General features: G+C 32.7%; 1 protein-coding gene across 1 annotated transcript; it reads right to left on the reverse strand.

Annotated features, from left to right (window-relative positions):
* Window positions 1–11,859: 11,859 nt before the first annotated feature.
* On the reverse strand, window positions 11,860–25,482 carry LOC134280409 (uncharacterized). The gene is made up of 6 exons (XM_062762812.1): window positions 24,963–25,482; window positions 24,769–24,859; window positions 24,336–24,515; window positions 18,303–18,367; window positions 15,495–15,582; window positions 11,860–11,996 (listed from the first exon to the last, which is right to left on the reverse strand). The coding sequence occupies exons 1-6, from the start codon at window positions 25,266–25,268 to the stop codon at window positions 11,860–11,862; spliced, it is 867 nt and encodes a 288-aa protein (XP_062618796.1). The 5' UTR covers window positions 25,269–25,482.
* Window positions 25,483–26,578: the final 1,096 nt, after the last annotated feature.

Raw genomic sequence — 26,578 nt, forward strand, 5'->3', positions numbered from 1 at the left:
TTTCAGATTTTCGACCGATCATTATCGCTTTATTTTCCCGGCTAAAAACAACTCATATTACCGCTATACATATTGAATCAACCCAAAACAACCCATTACCGCTACATATCGATTTGGCCAGGTATGGTTCGGTATATGAGTTCTAATCAACAGAATGATACGCACTCATCAACATATCCTTACAAATGTTGTTTCTCTTTTTACATTGCAGTTTTCCAGAACAGTCGAATTCATTTAAAATGATTGCAAATTCCGAATAATTTCACAAGTATGCTATGTGGATTTCTTTGCACACACACATAAAAAAAAAATTAAGGGACTTCGATCCTCAGCCAACAACCTGAGGATGATTCCAAATAAAGAAGATGGGCGGATAAGGCGGGTAGAATGCCTATAGCGTCAGATATCAAGAAATCACATTTGATATGTAAATTGAGTAATAAATTTACATCTCATTATTGAAATTTATGAAATTATGAGGAAAAAACATTTTCTGAGAGAAATTAAATCTTTTTAAAAAAATTTCATTGATAAAAATATTTCATGGTATTCATGTGATTCATCGGAGGAAAGGGCGGGGAGCAATAAAATACCTATGTATCAGACTGCTTTGAGACTAACGCACTAACCACTATGCTCCTGAAGTGTAGGGGCATTTAAATCATCTTTGTGATATAACCCTTGACTTAATAGACTTTAAGTATTTCTCGGAAAGATACGAATGTTTTGTCATAAAAGTTTTAAGGTATAGTGGGTCTTCGCACCATTTTTTTGCAAACCAAAAAATATTTATTTCATCGCAAACTTTTAGGATTATCTTTCAAAAAATCGTGCGAAAACCCACTCACATTGAAGAATTTTGTGAGATTTTGTAAAAAAGAATTATACATTAAGTTTACTTTAATATTAGATGAGATATGACATAAAATTTGGATATAATTGAGATTAAATTTTTCACTTCTTATCTGTCGCGATATATGCATTATGCTCGCCTTATCCGCCCATCTTCTTTAAATAATACTTTCCAGTTCTGGAGCATTCATTTTTAAATATAAAATATACCGCGGTAAATGATTCTTACTTTGAAATATATATGGAGATAACGAACAGTATTCAACATAGTCAATTAAACAATAAAACTTTTGGAGCAGATCAAACATTGACCTCTAAAATATCAGAGGTGGGATCAGGTGCATGCCCTAAAAGAGTGCGCATCCCCTGCCGACCGGTTACACCCGCCGGGTGCTCCTTGTCATGATCGGAAAAATCCGTCAACAATTCAGTGTATAAATAATGGACTAACAAATAGTTGCAAATCTCCAGTAAGCATTTGATCAATTGTACTTGCAGGTTTTTCATTGTATCGATCATAGAACTTAGGAAATTTAGAAGTTTTCCCATAAACCATTCAACTTAAAGATCCAATTTAATTTATTTAATTCATTTGTGACTGTTTGGTTTCTGTTTGAGAATTTCGCAGTTATATTGAAAAAGATGTTAACACCCTCTGGTAAAGAGATGGGAAGGTAGACTTGTACTCGGCACTTACAGCCATCGAGTAGTAAGGGCCTCTTTTTTTACGGGCACCAACTGCGAACAGAGGTCCCGTCGAAATACCGCACATAAGGATCATCCCTTTACTCTGTGACTTCAGAGCAAACGCTCTTACCACTGCGTTGGGAGGGCATCAAATATAGTTGAAAAAAAAAATAACAAAAACAGTCTGTCGCGGACTATGCCAGACGTTGGGCTCATTATAAAAAAATCTAAACTTAGTTAGAATAGATTAAGTGTTTTAGAAAAATAATTAAAGAATTGAATTTAGAAAGTTAAAAGACAGTATGAAAACCAGAACGAAATAAGAGACTTAAAGGAATACCTATAGAACGCCTGCATAAACAAAATGTTCTGGCTTAATCTAAAAAGGCTTGCAACGATATCTTCTTCGTTTTAAGGCTCAGTATTGTAAGTTTATTCAAAAGAACTTGGTTTCAAGTCTACGTCTAAAAATCCAACTTAAATTCAAAGTTCACTGTCTGATTAAAAAGTACTCTAATTTTTCTATTTAAAGATTTAAAGAGCCTCGATATTAAACCCCTTTCACACCGGGGCTGCGTCCTCACGGCGAGTGCACGGCGTCCTCAAAAATGCAAAACGCCGAGGTGATCGCAGTAGAGTCTCCTACAGCGCCTTGACAACGCGGCGAGATCTCCACTGAACGCCGTAGGGTAGCGTAGGGTCTCCTAGAACGACAGGAGACGGCAATCACTTTGGGCATGCACAAAGTACGCGCCGTGTGATCGCGGTCTGATAAGAACGCAGTAGAAACGTAGTATGATCGCCGTAGCAGCGCAGTGAGATCTCCAACAACGTAGTGGGAGCTCCGTACAAGCGCCGTGAAGACGCATATGATCGCAGCACGAACGCAGCACGAATGCAGCACGAACGCAGTGATAGTAGACTGCGCTTCCACGTACGGAGACCTCACGGAGATGTCGCGGAGTCCTTGGAGATGTCATTGCGTTTCTATCGCGTTTTACGGCGCTTCTAATGAGATTTATCATCTTGTGATTTTTCGACTGCGATTACACGGCGACAGCACAGAGTTGTGACTGCGATCATTGCGCTCCCATGGACGTCACGCACGGTGTTGGTGTCAAAAAGCCAATAATTACTATTACGGCGGCATATACGCTATTTCCATAATTTTAAAACAATTCACTATATGAAAACTATATATCATTCGATCGGTAATTGTATACTAAATACATTTTAACAAAAATATTGATGAAAAAAATTTCAATTATCAAATATATCAATTCGACTATTCAATCCATTACGTCAAAAAAGCATGTAGATAGGTAACAGGAGAGTCGCACATGCAATAACAAAATGTTGATAATTTCCATAAAACAAACAATACAAACATAAAATTTGGCAGAAAAGTCCTTTTTGTGTGCGAGGAACTATATTTTAAATCAAACTGATATTTTGTGTCGATATGTATGTTGGGTTTCTGATATTAAGCCGATTTATTGTGGGGATATTGACTAAGATGGTGTGTCACAATGTTTAGAGGTTCAATGTCGCAAGGTTTTTAAGATTCGTAAAATGGCAAATTTTGTAATGCTGGATGAAAAATTGATGTTGAAAATTATTTTAAATTCTACGAAATGTTGCCATGTTATTAAGAAAAAGATCTCTAGACAGAATTTTAACTTGCGGTGCCTGAAATTTTAATAATAATTGCCGTGTTTCATACATGTACTACATGTAGCTATACGTTACAATTGAATTTGACGGCAAAAACGTCACGTTAAAATGCTACACCCCAGAAATGAGCTATATTTTTCTAATTTGGCAACAAACAACGTTTAATACAAAATGTGCAAAATCAAAACTTTATTTAGATATGAAAATGAATTGATTCTATAAAGATGTGTTTGTTTTATAGGCTTTTTACAATGTCAACATAAATGTCACACATTGTCCAAAAGTAATAAATCTTACTATAATTGTATAGATGTGGTAACATTGATCATATGTGTAGTCATTGAAAGTAGACATATTGAAAATTAAAGGATTTTTATGAAATGTGCATCTTTTCAAAAAGTTATTGGTATATTCCAAAATAATTTTAGTAGAATGGTGACAAAATCCTAACAAAATTTAAATGTCAACATAAATGTCACAGACGTAAAAATTTGGCGTTTTGACGTTATTAGGTTCAATGCATGAAAGTCATGTAAAGCCTCAAAATATTTTTTTCTCTCTCCAAAACTTAGTCTCAGTTGCTGATGAGCCTGATATGGATAAAAGAAAAACATACCAATAATGATTAATTAGAAAAATAATTTTAAGTTTTAAAAGTTGCATTTATATATAAAAGTAAAACATGTGCAATGTGTACTTGCACACTGTATCGGTATCAATCCTTGTTAGAATCTGTACAAAAGTACCATTCATAGTTCGAATTAAGACACGAGAAAAAAAATCACACAAAACAAAATTTATGCAAGGATATGACTTCAAATTTGAATTAACTCACAGTAAAGTGTGTCACTTCTATTTTATGCTGGTATAAAATGTTCTATATACATGGCGCGTTTACATTGAATAATCCAATATTGAATAAGAGTTAGGGGTTGTCGGAGGTGAGTACAAATGTATCAGATTTTCATTACAAGATGGGATGGGACTTTGAACGAAAAAAAAATTCAATGTTTAATCAGCAAAATATCTACAATAGTTTAATTTACTGAAAATAAAGGACAGGTTCTAGGGCCTACTGATATGGAATTCTTTTTTAATTTATCTCAATAAAATAAAAGCATAAAAAATTTAAAATGCGAAGTTGAACAAGTTTCGTTATTTCTACCAAGTTTTTATTTTTAATGAAGCAAACCATGCTCATATACTTTCCTCCCGCAATATGCATGCAGAAGAGTGCAGATAATTTAATGACACGTGCTTTCAATTACCTGCATTATATAATTGGCGGCATTACTGGGTTTTTATTTTTCCTCCATAAAAAATATTAGAAAAAAGTAACGTCAAATAAATTTTCTAGAACTTCACGTAAAATAACGTCATTTTGACGTTACCGAAACTGACACCAACACCGTGCGCATCGTCTTGGCGTTTCTACAGCGTCCGTTGGCGATCACAATGCGCTTTAACGGCGTTGTTAGAGCGTTTTCAGCCAGCTCACAAAACAAGAGCAATGGGATCATATTTGATCAGCAATAATTCCAACGTATTTGTTGCACTAGGAGCATTTAAGTGAAAAAAAATGGAAGAGAAAATTACACTAGAACTTGTTCTGTTGTTTCACTTTGTAGATTTTGTAGAATATTTTTCAGTGTGTTTATTTTTTACATTCATTATAAAATCAAAGAAAATCTATCAACACATCTGAACCGATAAAATTGAAAAAAGGAGTTTAATCATAAAACTTTTAAATATTAATAATTTAGTACCAAATTATTTTTGTAAGTATTCTTCTTAAATATTAAGAATATTTCTTGGCAAGATTAGAAGTCTTTTCACCGTTTAACTTGAATTTTTAAACAAGAATGTTTTACATTCCTTTTGAATATATATCAATGAATATAGAACGCATTGTGAACGTATTATGAACGCAGTCAGCGTAGTGAGAACGCCGTGAACACGAGGTGAAAACTGAAAACTCCGCGGAAGCGCAGTCAATCGAGATCTCCGTGGAAACGCAGTACTGTAGAATCGCATCCGTCGCCGTAGGGACGCCGTGACATCTTCATATTATGAAAATTTTACAGAAATTTGTGCAATTTTCCTGCGATACTACGGCGATTTTAAAAATTTAACAACGCCGTAATGACTCCGTGTGAACGCAGCTTCGTCACCCATTCTCAATAAAGGTGTGCAGTTACGGTCGCAGCTTCTTATGCCTTTAAATTAATGTATTTCATATCGTATTTAGTTTATTTAAGGTTCAGTTGGGGCCGTAGAGAAAAATTAAAATCAATTTGCATTTCTTCATCCTTTGCAAAAAAAAATTTCAGGTATAATATTATACATTTATTGTCTGAGTTCGAGGGCAACATGCGTTTTGTCGGACCCAAGAACCAAACTGTCTGCCTGAGGCCGTTAGGCCGAAGGCAGACAGTTTGGTTCGAGGGTCGACAAAACGCAATTTGCCCGAGAACTCTGTCAATAAATGTTTTGTTATACCTTTCATTTTATTTTATATTTTTTGACATACATGTATTTTGTACTATATTCTGTAATGTAACATTAGGTCTGTCACTGTTTTACACCAACGAATGAAAATTAGATTAAGCTCCGCCCATTCTGTGACGTAAGCGGTCCAACATCTCTCCGAGCGGTCCAACATCTCACTCAGCGGTCCAACATCGATTTTTTTATGCCCGCTCAGCAAAACATTAAAAATTTTAGACTTTTTTTTCGTATGGATTTATGTAGGAACAAATTTTTAAAGGTATAACAATAAAGAAATGACACGTACGATACCGTCGCAAACAGTAAGCATCTAAACAATATGTACTTGATTTTTTTTACGGTGTTTAAATTGTGACTTGATTTCATCAAAGTTATTGTAGCATTATTCCATCTATCTTTATAAGCGATTTAGAACTCATGATGTTGCATATTTCCAACAGAAATAAGGTAAAATACGGATGTCGCAAGTATCACTGTGAACAAGTTTCTTTGCAAATAACAGTCCAATAAATGAAGATTTTATCAGTTCGAAAACATTCTGATACAAAACCTTGTTTTTTCTTTACGTAAAAGGAAAATCTGAAATGTTTTGTTCACATTTTGTTATTACTGGAGACTGATTGAAATTTAAATGCCATGAAGAAGTATACTAACCTTAATCGTATGGATAAGAATGTAACGTACTAGATCATATAAATATTATTTATTAAAGAATTTGAACACATTTTGTACGTTTTGCTAACGTTTAATACTATTTTTCGGAATGAAAAGAAAGTCCATAACCATTATTAATATATTTTTCAACTCGTTAAACTGTAAAATACGGTAACATGAAACGTACGTTATCGAAACGTACGTAACCAAACAAGCTACTAATCACCTTTTTGGTAGGACCAAGCCTCCGTATCGGTTCCAGAAGCAGACGGCAGAGCATGTGTACTTGTGGGGAATAGCAAGTTTTATTTTCTGAATTGTCGAAAGGGGTAAGTTATTTTGTTTATTTATACACACACTTTGATGATGCCCTATAAAAATTGCATTGCATTATTTCAGGTGATAACATTCATACATATTTTGTGATTGGTTAAGCATCAACCCAGAACTTGATGCATGATGCGGAGTTTGCGTGTTATGGAACATCAGTCGGGGAAATGTACGATACAATTTGTAACGTACATTTCAAAATATTAAGACTTTTTAAATATCATCTAGTTTGTTTTTCTAAAATTATCTTACTAATTTTTTTTAAATAAGCCTTTTATATTAACGTTTGTTTTATATTATACACAAACATTTCAGATAAATCTGATTATTTGATTATTCAAACATGAGAATAAAGAGGTGTTTTGATTAAGAGAAATACGAGTATTTTTATGACAAAGCAAAGATGATTCCTAGGATTCATATTCAATATTCTTAAATTTTAGATATGTTTTGACGATGAAAAACTAATCTGAATTGGGAACACGTATTTAATTGCAATCAAGTTATAATACATTTTATATTTTTCTATTAGTAACGTACGTTTCACCAATGAGCAATAAACATATTACTGTTGAAAATGACACTTTTATCAGTTCTAATTGTTGTAATATTTTATAGAACGATGCCGCTGAGTCGAGCTGAAATACAAAAAGCATATCGAGAGAGAAAGAAAGCCAAGGAGGGTGAAAGTTATTTGCGGAAGGAGAGATCAAGGAGAATGAAGTATTATGTTCCAGCAGCAGAGTTGTCAAGCAAGGAAAGAAAAAGAAGAAACAAACAGAATGCAGAGCGAGTAAAGAAACATCGTGAAAAAAGAAAAGCAGAAGTTTTGCAAGTAGAAGAGGACAATGTAGGAGAGACAAGTGGTTATGAAAGTAATATGATGTCTACAGGTGAAGAAAGGCAATTGATTGTTAGAATGAATTTCAACACCTCAAAAAAAAGTTCCTCTAGAAAGAGGATAAGTAGGGCAGTTTCAAAAGCTCACAGAGAAATAAATCATCTGAAGACGAAAACTGATGAAATGAAAATGAAGATTAGAATGCTTAAAAAAAGAAACGAACGATTACAAAAACGTCAGCAGGCAGGTATGTCACCTAGAACACCACGAAGTAAAACAGACCGAGATTTGAGAGAGGCAGGTATATCCCCAAGCAGAGGAAAGGCAGTCAAAAGAAAGCTTTTATTAGGCAATGCTCTGCTTTGTGAAATTAAAGAGGCAAATCTGAAAGCTGGGTCGTCAACTGTGAAGAAGCAAATGTTACAAGCTATTGCATCTGGAAATACACTTAAACGATACAAAGGACTTAAGTGGTTAGGAAGTAAAACAGGGATGAACAGAAACAAACTTAGAAATACCATAAAGAAATGGTTAGATATAGGAAGAAAATCAAGAAGAAGAGTTCAACAGAGGTACAAAAATGAAGTAATATCTTTCCTTGAAAGAGATGACAACAGTAGGGCACAGCCGGGTAAAGCAGATGTGAAAAAGATTGAATCAGGTACAAAGATGCAAACGCGAGTACTTACAGATTACTTATCCAACTTGCATCAGAAGTTCATATCGGAATATCCTAATATAGAACTTTCACTTGCAACATTTTGCAGAATGAGACCTAAACACATACTCAACACGAGTATGATTTCAAGAAGCTGTTGTTTGTGCACAAAACAGAATATGGCGTTACTGCTTCGATGTATGAAAAGTAATGGGATGCAGGTACCATTAAATCCAGAGTCATTTTTGAAGCAAAATGATAAGCCAACACTCCAAGATAAGCTACCAGCTCAGGTAAAGTACAGTCAATGGAAGAGAATTGAAGTCACAGAGAAGGGGAAGACTAAAAATGTTACAAGAATTGTAGAAATGAATGCTGAAAGGAGTTCATTCATAGAAACCTTTGAAGCACAAGTAAGGGATTTTGAAAGCCATGTTTTCAGAGTTGGAAGACAGTATCGGGAAATAAAAAGTCTAAAGGAAAAACTCCCGAAGCATCATTTCATTGTACAAATGGATTTTGCTGAAAATTACGCTTGCAAATCCAATGAAGAAATCCAATCTGCATATTGGAATATGACGTCTGTAACGCTTCATCCGATTGTGGTTTATTTTATGAACACTGATATGAAATTAGAGCATCTAAGTTACGTTGTTGTATCAGATGAAATGAGCCATTCAGCGATAACTGTGCACTGGATTCTGGAGAAGTTGATTCCCATTCTCAAAGAAATTGACCAAGATGTTGAAGTGATACATTATTGGACAGATGGGCCAACAAGCCAATATAGGACAAAACAGACTTTTTTCACCGTCGCTAACCACAAGGAAATATTTGGCATTAATGCGCGTTGGAATTATTTTGAGGCGGGGCATGGAAAGGGCCCATGTGATGGTCTTGGGGGGACCACCAAGAGAATGGCAGATGAAGCTGTAAGGAGTGGCAGAAAAGTTATCCAACATGCATATTTTTATAAGTGGGCAGTGGAATCGAACTTGAAAGGAATCAAATTTCTCTTTGTATCATCTGACGAATGTAGTTCAGCTGCAAATACTCTATCTGCTAGAAATATCAAGCCTCTGCAAGGTACCTTCATAGTCCATTCTGTAATCGGGAAAGGAAATTCCATAGTAGCTTGGAATGAGGTGAGCTGCTACTGTCAACAATGTTTCTTTGGTGAGGATCCAAACGCTGACCATGGGTGGAAAGTACAGAGCTTGAACAATTGGGTCAACAATCGGAGGAAAAACCCAGAAGGGGAAGAACAATTAGCTGCAGAAACAGACAAGGTAAAAGAACAACCATCAAATACAAATGGAAGCCAGATAAACCTTATTGAAGGGGAATATATCGCTACAAAGTATGATAGTGGCTGGTATATCGCAAAAATTCTACAAATCGACCATTCCGATGACGAAGTGAAAGTTATTTTCATGGAGAAAAAAAAAGCAATTTTTCCAGTGGCCAGCAAGAGATGACATCCTTTGGATACCAGTTAAAGATGTCATTTGTAAAGTAACTGAACCAATGTACATCGGGAAATCCAAGAGAATGATGAAACTGCTGCCTGATGACAAGGAAAAGATCCTGGATATGTTCAAATGAGTGAGAACAGATACTGTTTGTAATGTACGTTACGTTACATTAAAAGTACATAAATTGGTTTATAAATAAGTTCAATTCAATCTATCATCGATCAGAATGATTGTAAGTACTTGTTATTATTCATTTAGACTTGAATTACTTTTATTGTTCTGAAAATCATCAAAATGTTTGCGTAATTTCTACTTTGTTAATGTACGTTACAATTTTCTAAACGTTTTAATGTTTATTTCCTAATTCTTAATTTCAATAAATATAACAGAAATGACAAAATGCACTTTATGTTATATCAACATTGCAGTCTGTGTAAGAATTTTTCTAGTTTCAGATTGGGACCTAACTTTGAAATGTACGTTACTTTTGACATGTGCTTTCCAGTTTGATATTTCTGAAAGGGCTGTCAATTTTTTTTTATGGTTAAAGGGTTATTATTTCTGTATATTTTCTTTCCTTTCCAGAAAAATCACTGTTAATTGTTTAGTTTTCAAAATGAATATTTAGTAGTTTTTGATGATTATATGTTTCAAGATAAATTTCATGATCAATTCAACATAAAAAATACTGGTACTTTCATCTCCTCGTGGAAAAAAAAACTTCCATCGATATTTCATGATATGTTTGTTTCTAAAAAAAATAACAAATATCAAAGAAAACTAATAAAATATTTTAACATAATATGAAAGAGATTTTTAGAATAATGTTCACTTTCTGTTTGCGTTCTAGTGGTAATGTACATTTTTCGAGCATTTATTATTTGAGTAAAGGTCTATATTCCTTGTAGCATAATTAAAATATGTTGATTATTTACGTGAGAAAACTTATAAATTCGGAATCTGTAAACTCTACGTATGAACAATTTCTTAAACGAGGTAAATTATTGACAAGCAAGTTGATGAAACAAGAATATCAACAGTCTCGTTTAAAGTCATCATTTCGTAAATTCTATGGTCGATACAATGACCTTGTCAGCAAATACAATTTATCATTGAATGAAATGCTGACTGACGTTTTTCATACCAATTGTTAGTCCATTATTTATACACTGAATTGAGACAGATTTTTTCCGTTATTTCCTGATTATTACAACGAGCACACGGCGGGTGTGACCGGTCGGCAGGGGATGCTCACTCCTCCATGGCACCTGATCCCACCTCTGATGTTTCGGAGGTCCGTGTTTGCTCTGCTCTTATTTTGTATATTTGTTTAATGGACGTTGAGATTGAATACTGTTCGTTATTTCCATATCCTTCTCTAGTAATTTTAAATTAATAACAAAAATCTATTAATTCAACAACTTTATTTTTTCAAAACTTAAATCTCCAATGCACACTTTTATTGAGAATGGGTGTGGTGCAAATGTGACAGGGCCTTCAGCAGTCATTTTTTGTTTTCATATAAAACAATTTTTTTTCTAAAAATTATACACGAGAAAGGGAAAATACTTGTTGTGCCCTTCAACTAGATTTTTTCATATTTTTTTGCTCAGTTGAGTCTTTTGCTAAAATGTGTGTACCAAATTTGGTTATAATATGACATTAAATATAAAACAAGATATGTTTGTGAAACATTATGCGCCCAGCGGCAACAAAGTTCTAATAGCTATTTTTAGCAAATAGGTCACAGTCAAGGTCACAAGATCATTGACTTTGGTGTCGTTTGAAAAAAAAACTTAATTAGTAGAGTATGTATACCAAGTATGAAGTCTCTATATCCCACGGTTCAAAAGTTATGGATAAGGTTAAAGTTGACAACAGACAGACAAACTGACAGACAGGACAAAAATAATATAAGCCCTGATCTATCCGGGCGCATAAGTAAGATATTACAAAAGTCTACGAACTTTTTGAATGATCCTCATAGAAGACTGTATCGAGTTATTTTCATTATTTTATATTTTGGAACCTATGCTACACTTAAAACCTTCATGTTCGTTTTAAAGTAATGCTTTGCTTATCTATTCTGTCAGTTATAATTTTGAGAATGAGTGCATTTTCTTTAATATGATTACTGCTATGTCATACATTCATCAAACTCACAAACTATATGATTACTGCTATGTCATACATTCATCAAACTCACAAACTACATTTGTTTTATGTGCACAATCATATTTTTTAACAGAGTCTTCATTCATCAGTAAACACTTTCCCATGTAAATCTGTGAATACCCACCAATCCAAGCGATGAAGTCTACAAAATGAATTTTAAAAAGTAATAAATATGAAATCTTAATATGGAACACTTTTTGCATCGTTTTACTTACACTTAAGGATTTCCTGATCATTTTGTGCCTTCGCCTACTATTTTATAAGTCTGAGTTTACTTAACGAGGCCCATGTTCTAGTTTGAAATAACGAAAACGGGTAGAAAAATATTTTGGAATTTTGATATATACGAGGGTTGTCCCAAAAAGTCGTAGACAGGGAACATAGTTTATTTTCTCTTTGCTAAATCAAATTTCTTTTCTTGTCATAGCAAAGAGTAACATTTTATGATCATGTATTTCAATATTCATTACGATACCACATTAAATAAGAAAACTATGAAAAAAAATAAAGAAATCATGTAAGTGTACATCGGCGCACGAAAACAAGCGTAATTTACGTCCCTCATAACGTCATGGTCCCCTTTTCTGCTTTACATGCGTCTTTTAACATCCAAATGAATATTTTTTATAGTGAAAAACCACTTTTAACTAAGGAAATATTTTAAATTACTTACTGTCCGTTTTCTTAAGCAGATTCAAGTTTTAGTCAAAATTAAATTAGTTGAAAGATCACATTACATTTTAAGCAGCAGAGAATACACCTTGTTTGATGACGTTCATGGCCCAGAACATTCCCGAATATCTGCGTTAAACAATCAGACTCTACTTTACATGCAATAACTATTTTTTTTCGATATATAGGAAAAACTATCCTTGAATCTAATACTATAAAGAAACAACTTTTCTATTAAAATATAGTGTGTAATGTCCTTTCTGTACTCTTCTCCTCCGTCTCTGATGAATATAAAACATACCAAAAACAATTTATTTCATTTCAGTGCGCCGGGTACGCGTTCGACGACGTCTTTTTCATCAATCTCAATTCGAACAACACTTTGAAAATCATGCCATCGGTTGTCTATTTCTAATGCTATCTATATGAAAATTTGACATATTATTAAGATTTTGATTCTGGTTTCAGTGATTTAAATTTTAGTTCTATCTTGTACATAGTACCAAAGAAATAAAAACAAATGTAATAGTTATATGCGTAAATTATTCCGAATTTTGGTCGTGCGCCGACAGCCCATATCGGCCTTCATATAAATCGTCCCAATATATTTAATATGAAATATATATATATATATATCTAAGAATTCACAGTTTTGAGGAACATTGAATGTATTATGTCTATGCAAAATTTGGTTAGTATTGGTTGCGTGTTAAAAAAGTTATAAACATTGTCTACGACTTTTTGGGACAACCCTCGTATATTAGTATTGGCTATACTAAAAAATATCAAGATTGAATTTTTTCACCTTGCTTTGAATGTAAGGGAATGGAGCAATTTCAAAATTTGGAAAATTTTTGGTGATTGTACACATAAATATATGCTTAAAGTACGAGGGGTTATCAAAAAGTTCGTGGACTAACGCCATCTAAAAAGCATAATCTTTTCTATCGACAGAATAAACAATAAATCATAAATTTTATTTTTTTAATAAATTAGTTATTATTTTGTAAGCAATGGTATGTCCAGGCGGTGCAACCTCGAACACGACGTTTTTGCGACCTAAGAGTAACTGAGAAAAACTCTACTGATATGAGCATGTGGCATCCAAAAATCTCGTTTATTCATATGTGTTGGGACACAATTGTTAAATAAAATATGAAATTTTAACTTCATTCTGGAAGTTCTATGATATTTTATAGTAGATTTTACATGAAGTGTTCAAACAAATAAGGCCTTGAAAATGACGTCAAAAGAGGGGAAGGGGTTTCCTTTAACAACATTCTATAAAGTTTTGCGTCTGAAAATACTGATATAGACCTAAGAAATGTTTAAACTGGCTACAGAGAAATAATATGCATCCAAAGTACTTGTCTTTTAATGTCAAAATAGATTCAGGAAGAAAGGGGATTGACAGTTTATGTCGATTTAGCTCTAGATGTGAAAAAATCAATCACGTCAGAAAATGACGTTGATCATGTGTTGTAGATATTGAACTCCAAAAACAAAATATGCCGGCACGATCAAGTGAGGATCTCTCCCATTGTTTAAATCTATTTACATGTTATATTATCATTGAAAACCGTTGTTCATGACATTGTAAAGTCATATAAACAAGGCGGGATTAAGTGCTTAGTCAGCTCCAGAGAATCTCATCAAAAGTCTATGAGGTTGAAGAAGCGGACATTAAAAATCAAATGGCGTTGTCGGACGCCATGAAACTAAACGCAACAGCGCCGGGTGATCATATAATGTCGAATTTATTTTATAATAATTTGGCAAATTATGAACGTATCAAGCTAAAATTTTCAACATTTCTTTATTTTTTGTTGTTTTATATCCCATATAAATTTTGAAAGCACAGACTACTGAGTACTAATTTTATAGCCTCAGTCCACGAGCTTTTTGATAACCCCTCGTACATGATTGAAATTGATAAATAAAAAAAAGTTGTTGTCCTTTGAAAAAAAGACCACGATATGCACGTGTTTCTTATCAAAATTCAAAGGAAATTTTAGATTTAGTGATTATATAAAGGTTATTTATTTATTTTTATTTTTTTTCTATACATATATCTTGTTATTTTCATCGTTATTTTTGGTTGCATAATTAGGCTGTAATTATAAAAAAAAATCATGACTTGGAATTATGGTTTAAAGTTCTCAATTTATTTCATACGCTCTACATAATTATGAACAAATTTTAAAACGAGGTAAATTTTTGACAAACAAGTTGCTGAAACAAGAATATCAGTATTCTCGTTTAAAAACATAATTTCGTAAGTTTAATGGTGAATTCATCATTCAAATGCATACTGATGTTTTCATACTTATTGTAAGTCATTATACACACTAAATTGTCGACAAGTTTCTTCGTTATTTTCCGATCATGACAAGGAGCACACAGCGGGTGTGACCGTTCGGCAGGGGATGCTCAGTCATCCATGGGACCCGATCCCAGCTCGGTTCGTGTTTGTTCTTCTCCAATCCCGTATTGTTTAATGGGCTTTTGAGCATCAATACCGTTCGTTATCTTCAGTCACTACTACTGCAAGAATAGCGAAGTATTCAAGCGCAATTTTACATCATTTCAATTGTGACATCATGGTATTCAATTGGTATTGTGAAGGCAATCAAGGGTACTGCATCCTCGCAATGCCAGGAATCCTGAGAATACACGTTGCGTACAACGAGAACGTAATGACTTTAGACCCCTGGCATTGTGGGGATGAGGGAACGATGTGTGAAAACATACCTGTATGCACAAATCAAGTAGATTGGGCCTCGTTAAATAGTTTCTCTTTCAATTTGTTTTGTTCTTTCTCTTGATTAAAGGGTCGATAAACATTCATTTATTATGAGAAACAACAGAAAAATTTTTTATAGTGGATGTTTGACCTTGATAATGATAATCATATGATTGTATTATATAAAAAGGCATTAGATAACTGTCGATTGTATCAAGCACATACCCTTTTTAACAAATGTCTTATTTATAAACGCGTATTCTTCCTCTGATTGGATTTTCAATAGATAACCATTTTCTTCTTCACACTTCGTCTATATCAAAATAATGGAAAGTGATATGAATGTTTAATTTATTAAATGTTTTCGTTATAAAGTATAATCGTTATCTATTAATTGCTATTAACGAAGTAAAGTTGAAAGTATATATATATATATATATATATATATATATATATATATATATATATATATATATATATATATATATATATATATATATATATATATATATATATATATATATATTACATATATATATTTATATATTATATATATATATATATATATATATATATAAATATTTCTTCACTTAGGACAGTTATGTTAGTTTAAGAGTTGTTGTAAATAGTGCTTTATAAATAATAATTAATTTCATTACAACATGTATTGGTAACAATCCTCTGTTAAAACTAATGTTTAAATAACTGTATCTCACTTCTATTCTCAATGACCGTGTAGTGTAGGACAGCGCACAAATTAAATCGGCATCGAAAGCAAGTTTTTTGACTTGCCATAGGATAGCGCGCTGTTCCTGCACTGCTAGGAGACAGATTCCGAAGGTCGAGAGTTCAACCCCGGGCTGGGGCGAAAGTGGGTATCCATGTAAAAGTGAATTTCTTTGTGCTTTCTATATTAATATTTCTTCACTTAGGGCAGTTATGTTAGTTTAAGAGTTGTTGTAAATAGTGCTTTATAAATAATAATTAATTTCATTACAACATGTATTGGTAACAATCCTCTGTTAAAACTAATGTTTAAATAACTGTATCTCACTTCTATTCTTAGCTGCAATAATGTAGCCCTCTCCTTTTTTTTTTTTTTTTTTTTTTTTTTTTTTTTGGGAGAGGGCTACAACTCCAAAAAACTTGCTTAGGCTCAAATTAACAGTAAATGGCTATTTTATTAACATTTCTTACAATGATCCAAATATATTAATATTAATATTTATATATTATATTATATATTATATATATTATATTATATTAATATTAATATTTCATAAAAATAACACTTAAAATGGGCAGTTTTTTATGTTAGTTTACAGATAAGCTTTATTCAGTTGTAAATTTAGTGAACTGTCTTTATAAATAATAATTAATTTCATTACAGTGAATAAAAAACTTATTGTAGTTGAATGTAAAAATAATTTACAATCCTCTGTTAAAAAAATTTTTTGTTTAAATCCAGAAAACTGTAAAAAAAATCTCTACATTATTGCAGCTATTCTATTCTCAATGACCGTGTGGTGTAGGACAGCGCCGCGAGAATTCCATCGGCATCGAAAGCAAGTTTTCTGACTTGCCTAGATAGCCGAGCGGTCTAGCGCGCTGTTCCTGCACTGCTAGGAGATATATTCCGAAGGTCGAGAGTTCAACCCCGGTCCGGGGCGGAAGTGGGTATCCATGTAAAAATGGATTTATTTGTGCTTTCTATATATATATATATATATATATATATATATATATATTTCAATTTTACTTCGTTAATAGCAATTAATAGATAATAGATGCCCAATATATATATTGGAAACATGATTTATAAACGTTTAAAAATTGATGAAACATGCGGTGTTATAAACAATGAAAACAAAGTAACGGATTCATTATGCATTAACCAATAAGGATTGCTTTTTAAGCAGAAACAAAAGAAAGAAAGTCAAAATCAAGGTGTCAAAAATAATAGCGTGATCGATAACATCTTGTCGCAGGTAATGAACATGCCAAATTTGAAAGCTTTATCTCTTCTCAATCAAAAGTTATAAGAAAATACTTTTAAGATAATAAGATAATACTTTTGAAAAGTAGGCTAAAGTTCGAGGTCAAGGATTGGAAGATCATAGTTTATTTAGAAAGGTATTGTCACAGATCATATAATATATTATATGTTTAATATGAAAGCACTGTCTTTTTTCTTTCAAAGTTATTACCAATTTAAAGTAATGTTACTTTTTTAAAAAGAAGGTCAAACCTCAAGTCAAGGTCACATGGTTAAAAACCATAGTATATTTGGAAAGGTTTTGCCACAGGTTATGTTCCTGTAACAGTATTTAATAAACGGGTATTTTATTAGATATATGATATGAACAGCGTTACATTTATAATTATCGTCATTCTTAATATGTGAAAAATAAAGTGAATAACAAAAAATTAAAAATAATATAAAAATACTAAAAGATCAAGATTATTGTAAAATTATGCAATATGCACATTGACCCCCAACTTTGTTAGTTAGATATATCAAATTGTTCAATATCAAAAGAAATGATCAGCATGTATTGTAATTCAAATGGAATGGATATATTCAGGATTTGTATTCATTTCTTTGTACATGTAATATCATGTTTTTGTAATGAAAGACCATAGAAAGTGAATTCATTGCAAAACAGACTAATCAGCATTTTTTTTAAACCAGTCTCACTCGTATTATGCTCTTGTCATGATAGGGAAAAAAGGGAAAATCAATAGAACACAGTAAGAAAATAATTACTTCACAATTTGTATGAAAAATGTCAGACAACATTCAACTAAATGGATGTCCTTATTCATGGTTAACATGCATGCTGGAAAATTTACATTCAAAGTTATTATATGTGAAAATAGCATTGTGCCTTAAAGCTTTGAAATGGAATCATTTTTCTAGAAAACAAAGAAAAGTCTTTATTTTATGAAAATTTTTGTTTAAATAAAAATAACTTAAATCAGAGAAAAATTAAAAAGAAGTGATTACATGGAACACAAAATAATTTAACCTACTTTTGAGGCATTCCAATCTCTTTTTTCATCAGTTATATAACTGTAGTAGCACATTTGAAGGGTTTCTTTAAAAGAAAATAAAAATATATGACCTATCATAAACATATTCTATTATCAATATAAATATATGAAGTGGACATGAACACTGACCCTCTGGAAATTCCAAAGGTGGGTCAGATGCCTGAGAGAATAAACTATCCCTTGTCAACCGTTCGCACCCGCTGCAAGCCCTATGAATTGATCAGGTGGAAGCAACCATTAAACAAATCATCCAAAATACGGTCCATTGATAAACTATATATGAAGCTAATAAGGTCATTATCACGACCATAAAATTCAATTTCGACTCTTTTAAAAGGGATACCTGATAGAAACACATTATTACAAATTAATGACGTTTTTATGAAAGACAACAAAATTCCTTATTATGATCTTTATAAAATAAGGTTCCATTGTGGATAATATGGTACGGACTAGTTATATTGTAACATTTATGTACGGGAATCATTTTATAAAACATTATTTAGAATGTTTTTGATAGCAAAAACGATATTATAACGATTAAATTTCGTATGCATCATTATAGATATGAAAAAACAAGATGTGAAAACAGTGTTTGTGAAACACTGATGCCCCCGTATGGCAACATAGCAAAGATAAAGCTTTTCTCAAAATGCAAATTTAATTAATTGGTACCAAAAGTAGGGTATTCTCACTGGAAAACAATTGTGAAATTTGAAAGTAAGCCAATGTTAAAGTTTTTTCAATAAGTACAAAAATCTCAAAGTTCAAGGTCAAAAGGTGAATGTTATTGGTATCGAATGAAAGGTTTTGCCACATAGAATAATCATGTAGAGCATGAAAGCCCTAGCCCTAACCATTCAGAAGTTATGAACAAGGTTCCTTTTTTTTCAAAAATAGGTTAAACTCCAAGGTCAAAGGGTCAAAGTTCTTGTAATCAAATGAAAGGTCTTGTCACAAGGATAAAATATCTAAAGTATGAAAGCACTAGCCCTTATAAAAATTACCCTTAAAAAAGTAATGTCAAGGTTTGCTTTTTAAAGAAGGTCAATCTCAAAGGTCAAGGTCAAAGGGTAAACGTTTTTGCTATCCAATAAAGGGTCTTCTCACAAGGATAACATTATTATATGAAGTATGAAAGCCCTATCTCTTACCGTTCAAATGTTATGGCCAATGATAAAGTTTTTTTCACAAGTACGGAAATCTATAAGGTCAATTCAAAGGGTCAAGGTTGTTGACATCCAATGAAAGGTCTTTCAACAAAGATTACATATATGAAGTATAAATGTCCTGGTATATACTGTTCAAAAGATATGGCCAAAGTAAAAGTTTAAAATTTTCATCTAAAAGTGGGTAAAACTCCAAGGTTAAATTAATTCGATGGTACCCAAAGAAAGGTCTTGTCACAAGGAATACACATGTGAAATATGAAAGTCATAGCTCCATAAAGTCAAAAGTTATGGGCAAGGTTAAAGTTTTTGCGGACATACATACAAACAGAGAGACAGTGAGACGGACAGAGAGACAGACAGACAGACGGACACGATAAAAACCATATACCCCCGAAACTTCGTTTACCGGGGCATAAAAAAATCAACAGATTATCTATAATGAATTAAAAATCCTCTTAGATAACCCATCATTACACAGAGCTCAAGTGAGGATGTGATCGGTAAAGAGGGGATGCTTACTCCTCCTAGGAGTTTTTAGATTTTATGAGATCGATCAATGATCGTTATCTGTAACCTTTACATACATAATGAAATATTCATCTGTTTGTGTCGTATCTTTTTTGTGTGTAAATTTCATTTGACTTTTTCTGTATTGACAGGAGTCGAATAGATTGATTGATTGTATACTGTTTAACGTCCCTCTCCAGAATATTTCACTGATATGGAGACGTCACCGTTGCCGGTGAAGGGCTGCAAATTTGGGCCTATGCTCGGCACTCAGGGCCATTGAGCAGGGAGGGATCTTTATCGTGCCACACCTGCTGTGACACGGGGCCTCGGTTTATACGGTCTCATCCAAAGGACCGCCCCATTTAGTCGCCTTTTGCGACAAGCAAGGGGGTACTGAGGACCTATTCTAACCCGGATCCCCACGGGGTGGAGTCGAATAGAGAACGGAATGATGATTTAGTGGGTCGCATGTTTGCCTGATATCATTATTTTTACATAATTTTCATATACATCTGATCGCAATTTAGACATAAAATTACAATTTGTTTTTCATGCACCGCATATTGTTTAACATTTTCAAATAAAATGCTAAGCATCCTTCTTGCAGTGCCCCATTTGAAAATAACTTCTATCACCACAGAAAAAAAAACCGCCGTAAACACATATGTTTAGGACATATTTTATCTTTTTTCTTGAGTTTTAAAGAAACCAACAAATTATCAAGACTTGTTCCATGAAAAATTGAATAACATCATGGTAATTATCGCATTTATCCACAACAGATATATGCACATGCCAACAACGTGCTCAGTAGAATAATATTATCGAGGAAATTCGAGCTGTAAACAGAACAGTTTTTCCCGATTTGCTGGAGTTTGGTTAAAATCGCGTTTTTCCATTAATCAGACGATGCAATGCAACAAATAAAAGCAGTTAGTAATATAACCTAATGATTATTACTTAGTTATTTCTTGTCTTGATGTTATTATGGTCGCATTTATTCTAAAATCAATGTTATTCGAACTCTGTGTGACAGAGGAATGGCGGACGAAATAAACACATGGCCTCAGGAAGGCACCCATATGAAAAATCAAATTTTCAAGAATTATTGATAATTACAAGAAAAAAGCAAAACAAATGGTTGTAGCCATATTATCAATGATTCAAACTAACACCATTTTCAATGCATTTTTCATCTCGTGAATGCTGTAGCTGCGCAATTCCAACATGATTAATTTCCTCCTAATTAAAACAAAATAAACTAAATTATTTACTAATTTTGGTCTCTAACAGTAGGTAATTAGTGCATTAGCACTTTAAGTCACTTTGGGTTAGTTTAGTAGAGTATTAAGCACATTCTTGGTATTTCTTATTTTACACCAGACTAGATCTAATATGGTTTGTACATCCCCCTTAACTATGGTGGCATATATATAAACATGTTAAGTGTTAAAAATATTTTATTAACAGTTTGTCATAAAATATTACAACTCACTCAAAATCTTCTCCTTTACAAGAAATAAACACTTGCATTAGCCTTTTGCTCGACAATCAGATATATATCGACAACATTTTATGAATTAATATTCGTTACATGTACGTCCATTTATAGATATATCGACTCAATATATTTCCATCAGGTCAATATAAAAGATATTGCAGAGTTTAGCGGGTCTGTTTTTTTTAAGTAACTATTCATAATTTTAGTGAGAATTTTTTTTTATATGCCAGACCTCACAAAAAATAATCCACGCAATCATCTGCTTTGCCAGTGATTATATAATACAGTTACCAGATCTTGCAAAAATCATTTTATACAATACTGAAAATAAAGTGTCGCAAAAATTTTGTGATCAATAGTATATTTGGATATTTAACTGACTGTTAACGACAAGGGCCAAGGGAAAACAAATATCTGACAAGCGAGATTCCTTAAGCATTTCCAGTGTCGACTTACACATGTTACATGTTTCACTAGCATGATTTGGATCATTTAAAACAAAGAGGGGCTACTCACAGAAAAGATGAAATTGCTTACCGGTATTTCAAACCCAGATAACGTCATTACTTTGTAAATCATATTTTCGTTATAATGACGTTGTCAACATTTATAACCTTTCATTTGATAGTATTTTTTGCTGACTATTTTATGTCTCTCTAAGACAAAAATTAACTTCTCATTGTTCAGTCTACTAGATCTATACATTGGGTTCACGGCGGATGTTTCTAGTCGGTACCTGATCCCACCTCTAAAATTCTTGAGTTAATAGATTGGTATTGTTTATATTTCAAAGAATGATTACTGTTTGGAATCTTCATGTTTGCATTAAATGATATTTTCTACAATTTCATAACTTACTGATTATTAATTTATAAATTAATCCACATACACCGCCCATCGTTATTTATCCAATAAGATATTTTTTTATTTGCATGCATAAAACAACTTCAAAAGATGAAGTCAAATAGCAAAAAGAACATTTACTAATAATGTTCAATAACAGAAAATATCTGACCAGGAATCTTTTATTAAGAGGAAGAAACTCAAAATAAAACAGTTTGAAAAAAATGGATCAAATATTATACTCAGTAATAGATCAAATATTACAAATGACATGTATATATAAAAAGTACTGAAGCCCATTTAGGGCCTATCAAAAATATTTTTGAATTCGTTATAACAATTTTTAGAATTCGTCATAACGAATTTAATTTGTTATTACAGATTTTTAGAATTTGTTATAACTATTTTAATTTGTTATAAGAGATTTTTAGAATTCGTTATACCGAATTTAATTTGTTATTACAGATTAGTTGAATTCGTTATAACGAATTTAATCTGTTATTACAGATTTGTTGATTTCGTTATGTCCAAATTCTTGAATTGGTTATAACGAATTCAACAAATCTGTAATAACAGATTAAATTCGTTACAACAAATTCAATGAATCTGTAATAACAAACTAAATTCGTTAAAACGAATTCAATGAATCTGTTATAACAAATTAAATTCGTTATAACGAATTCAATAAATCTGTTATAACAAATTAAATTCGTTATAACGAATTCTGAAAATCGTTATAACGAATTCAAAAATATTTTTTGATGCGTCTTAAATGGGCTTCCGGAAAAAAGTGATTGAAAAAATTAAGGATTTAATTTGTCTGTGTCTCCTACTAGTTTCGAATGATTTGAATAATCTCCATTATTTTTTTACGTCTATTTCCTTGGATAAGAAGTCTTTTTATTATTTGATTCGTGTTCTGTGTTCTACCTTTATATTTAAAGATAATATATATTTAGTTGTAACAAGTCATTTGATTGGGTAAAAAAAATTAATACAGCGTATTACTTAAGTTTCTTACGTCACAAATCAAAATGTATTACTCCGTTTGATGTAACTTTTAAAATAAGACCAATTTGCATTTTATTTGGGAAGAAAAAAATGTTTCATTGTCTACACTGAAATTTTATTATTGAAATTAGCCTCAGGTAGTGTAGATTCAAGTTTGTTCAAATCATGACCCCGGGGGGAAGGGTGGGGCCAAAATGGCAGATCATAATTTTACATAGGAATATATAGGAAAAATCTTTAAAAATCTTCTCAAGAACCATTGAGACAGGAAAGATGAAACTCATGTGAAATTATCCTCAGGTAGTGTAGATTCAAGTTTGTACAAATTATGACCCCCGGGGCTAGGGTTCTGCCAAAATGACCGATCAAATTTTTACATAGGCATATATAGGGAAACCTTTTAAAATCCTCTTTTCAAGTACTTCAAATCCCTGCTTAGTGATATTTATATGGAATCATCCTCAGGTAGTGTAGATTCTAATTTGTTCAATTCATGACCGCCTTGGAGGGTAAAATTCAAGCCCCCCCCCCCCCCAACTCAGTAAACTTTCAGTTCTGATCTGATGTGTGTTTTTCCTAGCAAATTGCTCAGGTGAGCGATGTGGCCCCTGAGCCTCTTGTTTAACGAGGATTTAATTTAGGCATTATTGGCAAGGGTACTGAGATTGCTAAAATTAAATTTGCTGAAAAATAATTACGTTTTATATGTAATAGCATATCTAATAAGCATTTCATAAAATCGTTAAAATAACATCTAAAAATGAAATTTTTATTTTGAAGGACAGATCGCTAAATTTCCTTATCGCTAAAATTTCCATTTATACGGCTTATATTGTTAATCTTTTATCCAATCAAATTTCATTTTAAAGTGCATGTACAGGGAGTAATTTTTTAGCATCTGAGATATGTTGATGAATACGCAAGAAATATGCTGAAATTTTGTAGCATTTAGGCATACAGAAAAACAATACATACTCTCACACGTGATATTGACATCACTCCAAGTTCCGTCCCACAGGCACCTTATGATTCCGTCCCCCGTTTGCTTGATATTGTCCAAGCAGGACAATTTGTGTTTGCTACCGAAATCTAAGACTTGGTCGGAACTGAATCTTTTGGCGCTCTTTGGGAGGGTAAGGTTCAATGGATGACAAACTGCAAAATTAGATGAGTTTAAGAATTAGTTCCAAATAATATGAGCAATTTTAATCTAAAATTAATATTATTTATTACATTTTTTAAAAAATGATAATAAATAAATGTATTTTTTCCTATTTTTATTCCAATCCAATAGGCTTCTACAGATCAAAGTTGCGCCTTTCTTGAGAGATACTTATGACCTGTATCACTTACAACATTTAACAATATATTGTTTGTAAGATCAATGTATTTAATCCTTTTTACTTACATGCTACCTCACAGACAGTATTGTGTAGATGTTTAATTACACATTTCTCATTGATTCCACATCTTTTATGCTGACATTCTTCTGTTAATTCCTTAAACAAATTTGACGATACAAGACATTTTTTCTCTTTATATCTTCCAAGCAACTTTAACAAAACTTTCATGATCATAACTTATGATTGAATTACAACCTACCATTGGCCAAGATTCCCGCCGACCAAAGATCCAGCCGTCTTCATTTTTCAGGTTTGTATCAGTTCCACTGTCGTTTTCATAGTTTAATTCACAGAATAATGCAGCCCGTCTGTAGTTAAAGGATAGACAACCAGGACGGACCAGACATTCTTCTGCACAGTCTAACGGACTGACCTGAACAATAGTGGTCAGTAGCCTTCCCACGAGTCGCTTACCCCATTGTAAACTGTCATAGGCATCCTTCAAAGTCCCTCCTTTTGTCAGCGTAAATAGTAAAAATATGAGACAAACTTTGAATACTTTCATTGTCGATATAAAACTCGGAAAAGTAACTAAAAATCAAACTGTGTCTATTTATGAGCTAGTTAAACAGTCAACAGTGTTTTCTTTCAAATGCACGTGACTGTTGGTATGATAAATTACCAATATTGTATACATGTATAGCCAATAGCATGCCAACGAAAGCTGTGCTTCCTAGAAATTAATCGATTATCGAATTTTAAAATATGTTAAAAATCGAAACAAAAAGATGATTTCAAATCATAATGTTTAGAAACTTTTTAATCATTGTGCTACCTGGTAACTTATATTTATGAAAATACAGCACATTCTTAAACTTCGATATTGAACCAATATTCCTAGATGCCATACTTTAGTAGTAAACAAAAGTATTATACAAAGGGGGATTCTACTTAAGTGTAGTAGCGTGGTCCCTTTTTACACTCTTGGTTTACTGACCAGATATTAGCAAAGTGTATTTTGGTTGATTTCATTGTGTATAACAAAGTATGTCCAATCAAAGCAATGTGTATTAATAATGAATAATTAAACACATCAAAATACAATATATCTAACACCCATCGCACTAAATATGAACAGAACACCCCCCCTTAGACTACAATTGTTTCTCTTTTACATGGAAATGGGCGGAGACATTTAGATTAGATACTATAAAAAGAATATTCTTGATACATGTGTAGTAGTTTAAGATACACGGCATCCTACTAGCTTGGGCTAGTGGGTTAACCCTTTAGCTCAATCGGTAGAGCACTGGACTGGCATGCCAGAGGTCCCGGGTTCGATCCCCAGCAGAGGCACAAAATTGTCTCTGTTACATTTAGCGCACACGTTGGGACCCGGGTGTTCTCTGGCGGGTGAGAGTGATTGCCCCTATAACTTCGCCCCACAGGTAAAAGAGATGAGGACATCTCATTCTCTGGAGGGGGACAATGTAGTAGTGTAAGATACACGGCATCCTACTAGGTTGGGTAAAAGGGTTTACCCTTTAGCTCAATCGGTAGAGCACTGGACTGGCATGCCAGAGGTCCCGGGTTTGATCCCCAGCAGAGGCTCAAAATTTTCTCTGTTACACATGTATATGATATTTTCCTTTTAAAGAATTAAATGTTCAAGATTTACAATCAACTATACAAATACAAATTTCTATTCACAAAACGTGAGCAATGAAAAACTATAACAATATTAACCAAAGAAATCCATGCTGACCAATATAAAACTGCATACGTTTCAACCGAGAGGTTGCTAACACGTTTACAACACAAATTCATGTGGCTTGTTATGATTCTAAACATGTCATAGAGAGGTCAATCCCATGT

The sequence above is a fragment of the Saccostrea cucullata genome, unplaced genomic scaffold (genome assembly GCF_032062105.1).
Source record: "Saccostrea cucullata isolate Sc308-1 unplaced genomic scaffold, CSIRO_AGI_Scuc_v1 ctg637, whole genome shotgun sequence".
NCBI classification, from domain to species: domain Eukaryota; kingdom Metazoa; phylum Mollusca; class Bivalvia; order Ostreida; family Ostreidae; genus Saccostrea; species Saccostrea cuccullata.

Coding starts and splice junctions, on each gene's coding strand:
- LOC134280409 (XM_062762812.1), bottom strand. CDS start 25,268: ATGAAAGTATTCAAAGTTTGTCTCATATTTTTACTATTTACGCTGACA. Junction 24,860..24,962: donor GGCGGGAATCTTGGCCAATG/GTAGGTTGTAAT, acceptor AATTTGTTTAAG/GAATTAACAGAAGAATGTCA. Junction 18,368..24,335: donor TGTCAATATCACGTGTGAGA/GTATGTATTGTT, acceptor TTTCTTTTAAAG/AAACCCTTCAAATGTGCTAC.